This window comes from Cynoglossus semilaevis, chromosome 18 (genome assembly GCF_000523025.1).
Source record: "Cynoglossus semilaevis isolate Cse_v1.0 chromosome 18, Cse_v1.0, whole genome shotgun sequence".
In the NCBI taxonomy this organism is placed as follows: Eukaryota; Metazoa; Chordata; class Actinopteri; order Pleuronectiformes; family Cynoglossidae; genus Cynoglossus; species Cynoglossus semilaevis.
The window spans coordinates 11182003-11196533 of record NC_024324.1 but is presented as its reverse complement, the minus strand read 5'-3'; the positions used below and the strand labels follow the sequence as shown (position 1 = coordinate 11196533).

At 40.9% G+C, this 14531-nt stretch overlaps 1 protein-coding gene across 1 annotated transcript in view; it reads right to left on the bottom strand.

The window, feature by feature from the left end:
• Positions 1-11803: 11803 nt before the first annotated feature.
• lratd2a (LRAT domain containing 2a) overlaps positions 11804-14531 on the bottom strand; it is a 3658-nt gene continuing 930 nt past the window's right edge. Inside the window, exon 2 of the mRNA XM_025065051.1 lies at positions 11804-14436. Within this exon, the coding sequence (XP_024920819.1) occupies positions 13880-14436 (557 nt within the window). The 3' untranslated portion in view covers positions 11804-13879. The remainder of the gene's footprint in view (positions 14437-14531) is intronic.

Genomic DNA, 14531 nt, shown 5'->3' with positions numbered 1-14531 from the left:
GGACAAGAAATAAAAGAAACTCAAATAGGCTTCAGTCTGGAGAAACTCAAAGAATAAAATGCCCATGCATCTGTCAACTGCAACCCTGAGGTTGAGCTACTCCTATTTTTAATTTGAATTTTATTTTGAGGAAGAACTGCACGCAGATGTGTCTCTTTGCCTTAAGAAAGAACGAGAACATCTCTGCAGGAGCCAAGGAAACAGACAGGCCTGGTCATTCTCTCCAACTGACCTTTTTGTTTCTACTGACTCTAATAAGGAAAATAATTAAAAGTTAATTGATGGACAGAATAAGCTAACTCGGTGTGACATTGGTCTTTGAATTAGCTGATGCCATGACTGCTGCAGAAGGCTCCCAAACACTCAACAAAAAAAAATCTGTCAAATGATATGACACACAGTAAGGTCAACAAGTTGAAACTACCGATTTACTTCAATAATAAATAAAAATTAAATTGTCAAAAAATAAGAACTACTGTATTGGAGTGGTGAAAAGAGTGGTTGGTGCTCTTGCCTTACAGTAGGAAGATGACAGGTTTGATCCCCGGTGGTAATTGGTGGTTTTCAGTATGGATTTTTCATGCTCTCCCTGTGTACCGTACTCTGATTTACTCCCATAGTCCAAAAACATGAGGATCAGGGATTGGGCCAATGGGACCGAGTATTTAAGTAGCACTGTGATTGACAGGTGAATTGTTCAGGGGGAACCATGCTCATCCAATGAATTCTGGGATTAATTGTAGTTCCCCTGGCAACCTTGAAAAAAACAACAAATGCACAATTGTCTCTCATTAAAAATCCATCAAAGCAAGTTGACAGCAGTAAATTTACATTATTTGGAGAAACACCAACGAAGGACAAAATTATCCCAAATAATAATAAATAGTTTGCACATACAGTACATACAGTCTTAGTGTGGTTTGTAGAAGTCAACAGAAAGTTAAAATAAACAATAAAATGTGGAAAGTTATATTTAAGACTGATTTGGTCACAGTCATATTGAATTATACCACAACTTGTGTTGGAATAGTGAGTCAACCTTTGACGCGGGTCCTGGTAAAAAGCTTAAAAAGCCATTGCTTTGAGCCAAACTGCAGACAATCGACTCCTCTCTGGTGACAATGAGAGAAGCTGAACTTTAAACCCTATTACTTACAGTGTGTAACCCAATAACTGATATGAAAACACACAGAAGGGAGCAAAGAAGGGGTTCACTATAAGAGAATCCTTAAAGGAAGACTGTTAACTAGCTGCCTGATTTTCACATCCTGGCTCAGCTGTCAAAGGCCTGAGTAGAAACTCTGCTCATGTGAAGGTCTGTATCCAGGCAACTGCGGAATTGGCCTTGAAATGTGACGGGAAAGTATCCCTGGCCTGGAGCTAAACATCTCTCACGGAGGATTTCTAAGACACAAGCATGTCATATTTCAAACCACCTCTAACAGGTAATAGCCATAAAACTCCTGCAGGCCTGGCCTTTCCCTTATACATCACCACAATGTCCACTGTTCCCATGTCATCAGTGGACGTGTGGGTGGCTTTTGTCCGCAGTGGTAACATCATCTGGAGCTCCAGGTGTGAAGCACCTTTGACTGCAGCTGATTGTGGCAGTGTGTCTCTGTTTCATGTGCTGCTGCGTCTCAGCCTCTCTGTTTGTGTCCCGTCATGACGAGCCCTCGCAGCAACAACAACCTGATGCTGCTCCAATGAGCTTCGCTGACACGTGGCAAGATTTCTGTCAAGCCCCCTCCACGGAGGCAGCTATGCCACCAATTACCCTGAGCAGTCACACACAGACATCTCGCCAGCCTGACAGACGACAACTTTGACCTCCGCAAAACTGAAGACCTTCACTTGGCTGACGTGTGCACCTCCTGTAGGGAGGGGTTGACGGGTCGACGTGTGGATATGTGAGGCTTATTGCAGTTTAAATCCATACATATACAGTACAAGCCTCGGGCACAAGCCTCGGGCAGGGAGGGAGGGAGGGAGAGAGGGAGGGAGGGAGGGAGAGAGGGAGGGAGGGAGGGAGAGAGGGAGGGAGGGAGGGAGGGAGAGAGGGAGGGAGGGAGGGAGGGAGAGAGGGAGGGAGGGAGGGAGGGAGAGAGGGAGGGAGGGAGGGAGAGAGGGAGGGAGGGAGGGAGAGAGGGAGGGAGGGAGGGAGGGAGGGAGAGAGGGAGGGAGGGAGGGAGAGAGGGAGGGAGGGAGGGAGGGAGGGAGGGAGGGAGGGAGGGAGGGAGAGAGGGAGGGAGGGAGGGAGGGAGGGAAGTAAGGAAGGAAGGAAGGATGGAAGGAAAGAAGGCTACGCTACCTTGATGGTAGCATGTGGCCTGCTGTGCAGTCTTCTCACAAACACTCGTACACACAGTTACATGTTTCCATTATATGTGGGTTCCTGCTGTGACTTCTCGACCAACCATCACTGAACCATTACAGTGATAATGCAGCATTTCTCGTGCAGGACAACGTTTTGTTGAATGTTTTGTTACATACGTCTGGAGCAGGACAACATCATCTCTTGAGATTCAACCTTATCCACAGAGTTAGGAAAGAGTTTACGAAAATATCAACGATAAAGAACAGATGTCTTGAGGAAGACGTTATATGCGGGCCAAAAAGTGACTGGTCCATATTTGGTGAGAGATTTTTGCCTAATTCTGGAGCCACACACTTTTTGGCTGCAGCTGTTAAAATCCAAGTTAGATTCATTCTAGTTAGCTAGAACCTGACCAACAGTATTAACAAGAATAATAATTTTTGTCAGAAATTGTATCATAATAGTTTCATCACCTCGAAATAGTGAAATAACAGAGGTGAAAAATGATGAGATTATTGATGCTACTGTTTTCACTCAGGCCAATGTTGAAGGTAATTAATTTCACACAGGCAGCAAAAGCTCAGTAGTTTGAATACTTTTTTTAAACATGTGACTCTGCCCGACTCTGTGCTGTTATTAACTTTCCTCTAAGATTACCTGCCGCTAACACCCTAATCTAAATAATGTGCTCAGACCTCACACTCCTCATGGATCCCAACTTCATCCCTTGTTTTCTGATATTCCGTTATTGTAATCAGCTTTTTTTTAAATTGCACCATTTTGTTGGTGTTAGTTGAAAAACCAGGGAGAGAAAGAGAATTATTGAACTGCACCTCATGAGTCCAAGCTCATTATTCTGAGCTTAGCCTACACTGAATACAAAACCCCTCTGTGTGTGTGTGTGTGTGTGTGTGTGTACACCTGAGCTGTACACTTCATATCCTGGAAATTTCAAAGGACTGGCTTTGTTACTCTGGTTTCTCTGGCATGCTTCACTTTCTAGTTATTACCTGAAATGATTTGCAGCAAACTGAGTTCTTCCAATGGAACAATAAACATGTCCTTTCAACCAAAAGTCCGAATATTTTCTCTACAAGATGATTGAAATCTCCTTTTTATCTGCCTCACAGAAATGATAAAAATGCAAAGTATGGTCTTTCATTCCATTCCTCTCTGGTCCACTTTAAAAATGAATAATGGAACACATATTTACTTCAATATCAAATTAAATATTCTTATTTATAACTGAATAAGATGTTTACTGCGAGTTGGATCATATTGTCAGAATCTATTTTTTCCCCTGATATATCAGCCCTGTGTGAGAACTGTGTGTCAGGATCTGAGCGCAGCTCTGCCTCTGCCTGGCAGCAGCTTCAGTGCAGGTGCTGGACCTCATGGTTGGCACCAGAGGCACAAATCTGAAACGCTGCCTTTGTGAATTTATCCCTAATCCTTTCTCTTGACTTTGCTTGACTTTGCTCTCCCAACTCCACAGTTTGGCTGAGAGAATAATAGAACTCAGGCCATTAATGTGATCCAGTGAAGTTATAAAAAAAAAAAAAAAGAGGATTTACAGCCAGCGTGACAGCTGAGTGGTTAAGGTTCGTACCACGTGGATGAAATGCCCCGAGCTAATGCTCACCAGCTGAACTTTTGGTCCAGTCCAATAAATGTAAAACATCAATGCTGTAATGATGCCTCTGTTCTCCAGAGCAATTATCACCTTTAAAATGCTAATGAGCAAATATTAGCCTGTATTCCAACGACCTTTGGCCCTTCTCTGTCTCCATGATATCAACTAAAAATAGATGAAGGGCTGACAGTAAAAATAACTAAACTAATATATGGCAGCAGTGCCATGTCTGTAATATAAACAGAAACGGTACGACATCTTCAGAACGATAAGAAACACAGCTAATTGCTCAAGTAATCTATTTGCATACTCACCTAATGGTTAGAACAACCAATGACTACAGGGCGGGTGAACAAGTGACATGCAAAGCTAAGCTATCACCTTTTAAAATGCTAATTAGCAAATATTAGCTTTTAATTCGCTGACCTTTAGAACTACTTTTTTTTTTTCTTTAACATATCACTAAAAATAGATTATGTGCTGACGGTGAACTAATAATCACTGGTGTCTAAACACAGATGAGTGAATGATGTGGGGGAAAAAGTCCATACGTCGCTATGACCTTAACAGAAACTAAATCATGATTTTTCATGTTAGTAATAGTTTACAGAATAAGGTCAAAAGGTTACTCTAAACTCATCATAGGTTTTACTGTGAATTACAATGTTTGTTGAATGGTTGTTTGGCCCAGTGACAGACAATGAATCACTCCTGGCCTGAATAATGAATGCTGAGAATCAACTATTTTGGTTTTTACAGTGATTAGTGCCCAGGTCCTCATTTGGTCTAAAGTACTCCCTAGACGTCAGGATCAGGAGACGTCTAGGAGGAGAACACTAATGGGTTGAAACAGGAGACAGAGGTGGAGAAACCAAAAAATCATGAATACTGATGTGTCATGTAACACAGTGGGTGACCTCCCTGCAGTGGAAACTGAGCTGATTTCATGTAGGAGTCCATTCAGTGTGCTGGAAAAGCTGTTAGTGACAGCGCCTTGACCGCCTGTGGAATCATTAGTGGAGGAAGCTGAGCACACTGACACTCCATCTGAACAAATGGCCTGTGTGTACAGACAGGTAAGGCAAAGCCTTTAACAGCAGAGGAGAAGCCAGACTGTCGACTACCGAAGCTGATGGGGTCACTGGGGCCGCGACGTCCCGGCTGATTACGAGTCTAAATTTCAAATTCATACTTCCTGCTGTATTCCATATGTCCTTTGTTTCCCTGAACCCTGACCTTTCCTACAGCTCCTGATGCTGACAAATTACTGTCTTGCTGTGATTTCATAAGGAACGTGACAGTCGGAGCAACACCTCATGTCCCCAGATTTCTCCACAGATGGCACATGGCAGTTCGAGCGAGGCCCCAGCTGTCTGAGCACAACGGGTGGCTCGTGGAAAACACCATTATAAAAGCTGAAACATTTTCACAAACTGCAGACCAGTGGAGCAATTTTTACACTGGTAACACTTTTAACTTAGGAAAAAATACATTAAAATTTAATTGTATTTAATTTAAATATTAGAACAATTATATTTTGAAAATCAATATTTTTAGACAAAACACATTTACCAAAGTAAAAGAAATGTACTTTTCCTAAACTAAAGGTAAATGAGTTGAAAAATATCAAATTTTATATATTTTTAAATGTATTTTTTAAAAATGTATTACAATGTTTAGTCTGCAGGATGAATAACAAAGGTCAGAAGAAATTTGGAATATTTGAAGAGAACAAAAATATATCACGTTAAAAAAAACATATTTTGGTTTTTGCAAACAACCAACAACCACCAACAACGGCACCTGTCTACAGAAACAGCCTTCTCTCCATAACCAACCATTATGTCTTCACTTCATCCTCCATTAAAAGAACTGTTTCCTCTGCCGATCAGACGGTGAACATTTGTAACATCGCAATCTCTGGTGACAACAACAGTAACATTTGGTAACTACTGTGGAAAACAACTTTTGTGGAACAACTGTTTTTCTTTCTGAGCATGAACTCCTCCAATTCCACATCACTACAGACACATATGTTATATATTACTCCTCCAATTCCGCATCACTACAGACACGTTATATATTATGTTAGCAAACAGCCAACAACCACTGGATGTCAGCAAAAACACAGAGAGTGAACCCAGAAAATGCAGCAACAACAAGGCCAGTGGATGATAATGGTTCACATTCTTTCATGCATTGATAACCAATGTGAAAACTGTCAGTCTGGAGCAGCACGACTTTATGAGCTTTCAAGAGCATCCATCGATGAACGAGCAATTGCTCAGACAATCTCTTGAAAGTTCTGATGAATTTTTCCATTAAACAAAGTGTAGTTAGCCAGAGAGGAAGACAGAATACTAATGAACAACGGAGAGAATGTCTGCGAAGCCCTGCTATAACTTTAAATGGCCACAGAAGAGTCTGTTATTTAAGCCTTGTTATTTTAGACAGTGCAGCAGCTGTGAGCCAGGAGGGAATCAGACCAACGCTCCCAGAGCTCATAATGAGAGCATGAAGCCAGGGATGAAGCCACAGCATCTGTGTCAGAGTGTAGGGCACTGTCAAGCGTCGTATAAATGCTTGTTTACCAGTTTAATATTCACTGTAGGAGTCGGAAATTACAGTGAAAATAATCCTCACTGCAGGATAATGAAACCACAAATAGCTGGGGTGTTTAATTTAGCATGACATGATGCATCTACCTGGAAATGTGCTTAATTGTAAAATCAAACATGTAGTCTTAACATTTTCTTACACCTCACCTCAAGCACTTCACTAACAGAGAATTTCATTTAATTTTATTTAAAAAAATAACTGTGGGCTATTCCTTCATTCACAATGTGATATGTTAATTAATATCTTCCTTAATGATAAAATATTAAATATTCCTGCCAAGCTTCAGCCCTCTCTGATGTAGATTTCTTATATACATATAAGTATATAGTATATGTGGATACACTATATATATATTCATATATATAACACATTATTTATTTTATTATATTTAAATTATTTATTTAAATGTAATATTTAATATTATTCATTCAAAATTAATTTGCTATACTCTACATTAATATTTTTGGTGTAATACAGAGCATGTGAACGACAAACTGAAAACTATGAATTAATCAGAAATTACAGTTTGTTTAGTCTGCTCCAGTCAACTCTCTTGAACCTGACAGAATAAATAAATCGTTAGGACAGATCATCATGTATTTAACTGTACAGATGACAGTACCACAGCCACACCAATGCTTCCAGGTAAACACACTCTGCGCAGCATGTTTCCGTTTGCCCACTATATCATGTCAAAGTGACAGGTGTGAAGAGCCAGTGTCAGCAGGAGCTGCCAATGGAAACACTGGGCCGGGCGGCAGAAATAAACAAAGCCCGGACAGACAATGAGGCCACCTGCTCCCACTGCATCATGGGCCACTCAGCTGTGCCACTTCACCGTGGACCTCGAATAAAAGCCCAAAGCTTCAGGCAGCATTGTGGGCCAAACACCCGGGCAGCCTGCCCACTAATTAGAGATGTAAACATGGAGAGGATGACAAATTAAATGTAGAACAAGGATGGATCCAGGGCCAAATGACTCGCCCACAGCTGGCACACAATCAATAGAACACGTTTGAAATGTCAGAAAAATAAACCTAAATGAGACACCAGTGTTATCTGATAATTATTTTTCATCTACAGGATAGGAAATGTACTGCAGGGTTTGTTTGTTTTTCCAAATAACAAATCTGTTCGTAGTATGACATTGATTATTGGCCGCCTGCTAACTTCACACCAGTGTCTGTTGGTTTGGTTGCTGATGTAAAAACCTGCACCATTTCACCAGGGACACACTAAAATAGAAATGCACAGAGATGACCAGCTGGGGGCACTGACGCATCTGTTGACAACAAATTTATTACAAATGTTACATACACAGGTTTGTACATGATAACTTTGCCTGTGTATTTAATTTTCTAATTTAAAGCAAATATATAAGATTTATAATTTTGAATGAGAAAGAAATCAATAGGTTAACTTGGTTTTGCCGCTCTGACATTTTGCCTCGATCAGTAAAGGGAACAGCGATTGTGCAGAATCTGATTATTTGCTGTGTTTTAATTAATTCAGGATTATAAGTTAAAAGTTCAGGTGAAATGGATAAAGTGACAGTCTATAAAAAGCTTCAGAAGTGAAATGCAGGCCCAAACTATCACAGAGCCTAATTTGTCATTAACTGGAGGTTGAAAACAACCGTCTGCCTCCTGAAACACTGCTGGGATTTGAACCAAGTTTGAATCAAACGTACTTATTTTCAATGCAGTCCTTGTTTAATTTTTTTAAATTGTTCTTGAACTGTACTTTTTTTTTAAAATCACGATATAGTTTATACAGGTCATTTTTTTCTTGCAAAAGAAACTTTGAATTGCCTTATAAAAGAACGTTTTTGCAAATTTGTACTAAAGTAAGAAGAGTTTTTTTTCCCTTTTAAGTCAGTGGTGTGTGAACACCACTACCCACCCACCACCACCATCACCTCCACTGAATTTTAATTAAAATACTCTTAAAAATTATTATCCACACAAGAAAAAAGAAAACCAAATTACAAATCAGTACATTTCACAAAATGAAAATTAAATCAATTTGACTCACTACAACTTCCTCCCCACGCCCATTGCAATTAGTCTGCACCCCCCACATTGGTACCACTGCAGTGAGGTACATCAAGGTCGAACTCAAGGAAAACAGTGAGTCATGGAGACTTAATTATATCCTAACTTGTGGTTGTGTTAGTGAACAACAACACAGTGTCAGATCAATGGTCAGTCTGTATCTGTCAGGTCAGCAGAGTCTGAGTCTGTGACCAGTGTCTCGTCCACTATCACAGCTGTTTGTTCGACTGTTGTTCTTATTACCGCTGCCTGTTGTAGGGGGATCTGTGCACAGTCGGCCGTGTTAACCTGTTACCTCTATCGATTGGTTTCTGAGTGCCTGTTCTTGTCAACCACCATTAGCGCCTCTCTCTGTGTTGTCTCTCAGTCCGACCACTTCCAGTTACTGGGAGGAATCCCCAACTCTGTCTGGTTCCACCAAAACGTTCTCATCACTAGATGTAAACAGTAAAGGTCAAGAGCCAATCACAGATACATTTGTTTCATAAACGGCGAGACATTTAAACCAAGACGTAAACAAAGCAAATGTTAAGTTTTGTAGAATAAACGGAAGATAGTATGAAGGAAGAATCAAAGTATCTCTGTAGACTCTCTGACCCTCCTCACTTCCTGACACAAACTTCTGACAACAACAATCGCCACTACAAGATCCACGAAAACTCCAAAGAATATTTTGAATTATATTTTTGTTTTATTTCATTCAGGGATTTGTCTTTCTGTTCCAGCAACGTACAGGAAAAGGAAAGGTCGATTAATCTTGATTAATCGTAATCAATCAGCCTAAATATCTTAATCATCTGACAGCACTGGTTCTCACCCATCTGCATAAGTCAGATTTTCTGACTTTTGTGACGACTTTTTTGGATAATTTTAAATGGCCTGTATGAGATTTTTTTCATCTCCGTCTCCGTGGGAGATGAATTTAATTTTTTTCTACCACATAACTAATCTAATCAATTCATCAGCATATCATGAAGCCTACACAGCAGCAGCATCGGCGGCGGCAGCAGCAGCAGGCTGTGGTACCTGTAGGCGAGCGCTGACAGTTGATTATAATTGGGCTACATCTGCTATGTCCAGGCTTTCACATCCCATCAAGAGGATCGTGCTGGCACATGGTTAATGCTGGATGAACGCAGCTCCACTGGAAGAGCAGACAGCCTGAAGAGCACTCTCTGTGTTTATTACAGACAGTGGGAACCATTTGTGTAAAAATAAAATAACCTCAGTGATATTAATTTAGGGGATGTGCGGCCGAATCCATCAGGCTGTTCCAGGAGGAAGACAAACATCCAGGAAATGAGCAGCACAAATAGAGGTCACAGACATTTAGAAATCGATTGACCTGTTAGCTGCAAGTTCACAGAAGAGGCTGACTGCAGAACTGTTTTTAACTCAAAAAAAAAAAAAAAAAAAAAAACGGATCTGATGGACAATGATTACCAGATAAACTGAATCTGGGAGAAACCAGAACAGACGGGCAAAATGGGCCTGGAACACAGTTTGACAGCACAGTGGGAGAGAGCACAATTCCAGAAAAGATTTGAGCCAAATCTCACCTGTTCCTAATCAACAAGTATCAGAAATTAAAAATGCACATTTTTGACCACAGGTCAATGAACAGCTGGACAGTCAAATCAGTACATGACTGGTTAGGTTGGTTATCTAAAACACAACATGCATCATTCCTTATATACAGTCTACTCTCTAAGCCTTAAATAAAACTGTGTGACAAGTGAAATTGCCCACAGCTCTTGTTCAGCCTCTCTCAGTCAGACTGAAATACATTTCTGATTAGGTTTATACTTGTGGCGTCAAACCAAACTATACAGAACTAACTCTCACAAGCAACATCTGCCTCAACTCTTACTGATTTAATATACATCATTATTAAAGTACACAAAATAAACCGTGTCCTCCTGTGACTCCACCTCACATCAACACACGTGAACAAACCAGTGAAAAAAACAGTTTTATCTGCATGTAGTTTTCTCTGCTGGTTTGTGTTGATGATAATCACACTTCAGCCAGGTGTCAAAGAGCTACTTTATAAACACTAAGCCTGGGCAAAGGACTATGAACTCAGCTGCTGGTGCTTTTATTTTACAATTTTAAAATTTGACATTATTGATTGGCTCTGACTGAGGCTCAAAAGAGTGGACACAAAAGTGTGAAGGATGCAACTGTCTGCTTTTGTGGAAGGTCGTGTTCCTCCTGTGGCAGTGACAATACTCATTCTCTCCACATCCACCCTGACCAAATTATCCTTTTTCTTAGAAAAACAATTAAAAATTTAAAGAACTGCTGATTTTTTTAACAGACCCTTCAGGGCACAGCGAGCATCTTTGGAATAAGTGTGAAATGGTGTCATCATTGCACTGAAGCTGCAATAGCAATATTTCCTGTATTTTTGTTTGTTACTTTATTCTCTGATAAAGACCAGCCAGTGGTAATTAATCAGCAGCAAGTCATTTACTTTAATGATTTAATGATTGACGTGCCATCTGCTCTTTGTGTGGAGCTGGAGTCTGATGCTGAAGTTGCACAGATGACGTGAAAGTGCTGAAAACATTTGTTCCTGATGTAATCAAAGCCGGAGGATTGATTTTGTCATAAAAAGAAAAAAACCTTCTTCCTCCAAACACCAGGTTGTAACTAAAAGCCCCCCCACCACCACCACCACCACCACCACCACATACACACACACATTGTCACGCCCAACCTCCTGCTTAATGTTGAATCCTAATGCATTGTTTTGCTCCTGGAAACATTGTCCCGATATCTCACCCAGCTGGTCACAGGAGCTTCATAAACTCTGGGACAGTTGATTGATGAGGAAGCAGGTGTTTCACGCCTTAATAGTCTGGACTACTTTGAGCTGGATGGGTGACACAGAGCCAGGCTGCAATCAAACATCACCATGAAAAAAAACAACCACAGCATCATATCAAAACCCCATAACTCACTGCAGCACTTACACGTACAGGTGGTAAATGCACTTTGTTATATAGTCATACTGCATATGCATATATATGTATGTATATTGATTTACATAAATATATACATACATACACACATCTATACATAGACATATTACACCAATATATATAAAAACATATGTATATGTATATATGCTAATTTCTAAAATAACTAATAAAGTAGATAACACAACATGACCCATTAAAAATATTTACTGTGTGGCACGTTCTACGCAAAGTTGAAAAAACACACGACGACAACTCCACAACTCCAAAATGTCTTGACAAGATGCGCTAAAACCCTAAAGGCAGCTCTGACATTTCTGTGTTTGGGTGAGAGGAGGGATGGAGTGAAACCGCATACGGATCAAGTAACAGGACAGACTGTGAATTAAAAAAGAAAAGAAACATTCTGTCAAAGAGCTTATATCAAACTATACAATCACTGAGGAGGACACTGACACTGCTGCTGCTGCTGCTGCTGCTGCTGCTGCTGCTGCTAACACAGACAAAACCAATCAATCACTGGAGCATCTTTGACATGATTGAACTCATCAAAGTCATTCAGCATCAGGGTGTTGCTGTAGGTGATAAGAACTGTGGCCATAAAGGAGAAGTTTGTCAGACAAAGAAGACAGATTTGAGATGACTACAGAGACGATCCTGACAACGAATCAATGCTGCAGCTCCATGACAAACGGAAAATTCAGATAATTTAGCCTACGGGCAAGTATTTACTCCCAGCTGCTGACCAGTAGCTTTGAAGTACACTCGGACCTTGCGTAACTATCTTCGGTACAAGCCTGAACTGGATTAATGTTTCCACAGAAAACCATTAAGAGACTGTTGAAAATTGACATTTTCTGTTCACCCTCTGTATAAACACTTGTTGCTCTCCCGACAGCTGCTCCATAATGGACCAATGTCAGCTCAGGGGTAATTGCCTGGGTTGTCTGGCCCGTTGCAAAGGCCCTGGCTCTTAAAGGACTGCAGCCGTATGTATAAAAAAAATAGATATGATTTGGAAAACTATGTGGATACAAAAGTAGAACTCAACACACATGAATATCACCTGTGCCAGTAAAGTATTCTCAACTTTATGAATTTAAGAAGCTGGATGCTCTTATTCCACCTCCTGTCTCACTTTTAAAGCAGCTCTGCAAGACTTTTATTTTGCTAAACACCGTTTGCATTTGCAGTTGGCAGAGGATCTAGAGAATTTTTCAAAATAAAACACTTCTTCCTCTGATAATAAAACAGTGTGATATTTATTTTTTTTCTGTGGCTCACTACCAAATGACCTTGGGGACCTCTGGTCTACAGTGTTCACAGTTCATAGGCCTCAGACTTACAGATCCAGCCTGTAACCATCGGTGACATCAACAGAGAAACGGCCAAGTCCAACAGAGGACTCTGCTGCTGCTAACACCTCCACAGTTGAACACTTCAGAAGGTACAATGCTGGCCTTCTGCTCAAACAACTTCAATACAAACCAATAGCCTTTTGATGGTGGTTTCAACAAGATAAGACCTTTGGCACTATCACGACGCAGCCCTGGAAACATATGTCATTCAAACAGCGCTCTGCGTTTCATCAAAGTAAACACAATAATCCGTTTGACTGTTTAACAATGTTTACTATGAAACAGGTTTGACCTTTAGACAAAAACACATATAAAGTAACACAAACCATCGAAGCCGTGGGGAGGATGTTGTTTTTGTACTCTGTTCTGTGTGAAGGCACGGTGAGGCAAACAAATCATTTTCATTTTAAAGGCATGTTAACATCTGCATAAACAAACTCATGGAAAGTCAGTGGTTCTCAATGTAAGGGGCGCAGACAGGCGAATTAATGTTAAATTCAGTATTTTTGTTACACACATCTACCTGCTGTTATTTATCTTCCTTTTCTTTGTTAATTATGATTAATCATGATAAATTGTGATTAGTAACCATCACGATTAACCATGATTAATCGTGATGAATCCACAGCTACCCTGTGATTAATCAGATTAAAAACTAACAGCACTGACAACACTTGTGCTTTTATTATTTGGATTCATGTTAGTACAATTTTAGTTTTTTTAATTTTTTAAAGTTTAGTGAAATTTTGAAACAAAGACATTGAATATTTTGGAGGGGGTGGGCGACTGGCCTTGCAGAAAAACTCACGGTGGTGGGTTTATTCTATTTCTGCTGTTCTTTTCCTCCTATATAAGAGGTGGAGGTGAGAGGGTTCGAGTCTGTGTTTGCTAAAGGCCACTCAGAGTGAGCCGCATCAGTCTGAGCCTGCCTCCCTCTTCTCCTCCACACTGCTGAAGTGAGTGCTGAGCTCCTGGAGGACAGCTTTCCTCCCCAGGTGGTCGTTCCTCCTCCTCTCCGTGATCATGTCCTCCAAACTCTGAAACTCCAACACGTGGGACTGTTTGTCCGACACCATTATTTTCAGTCTGTACGGCTGCTTGCCTATCCGTATCTCCCCACCCATTTTGAACTCCCTCTTCCCAAACCTGCACCAGGCGGCGAAGCTCTCCGAGTTCCTCCAGCTCAGCTCCCGGTCCTTCAAGCCCACCTGCTCCATGGCGTTCTGCACCACCATGTCCGGACCCAAAGGCTTGAATTTGTACAAGTCGTTGACAATCCTGCACCTCCGTCCTCGACCTGCGTCGGTCAGGAAGCTGTTCTTGACCTCGGCTCTGTGCAGGTGCACCACCTGGAAGTCGCCCACGTACACAGCCCAGTGTGGGAACTGTCCCGTCGCCACGAACTCCACCAGGTCTCCTGCTCTGCATTTGTTGAGCAGGTTCTCCGGGGAGTAAACCTCCAGGCTGGTTTGTAAGTTTAAAGTATAAATACAAATTAAATCAACCTACGACTGAGAACCTACACAAATTAAATCTTTTTTTTTTTTCGTATTCCCCTCCCTTTGT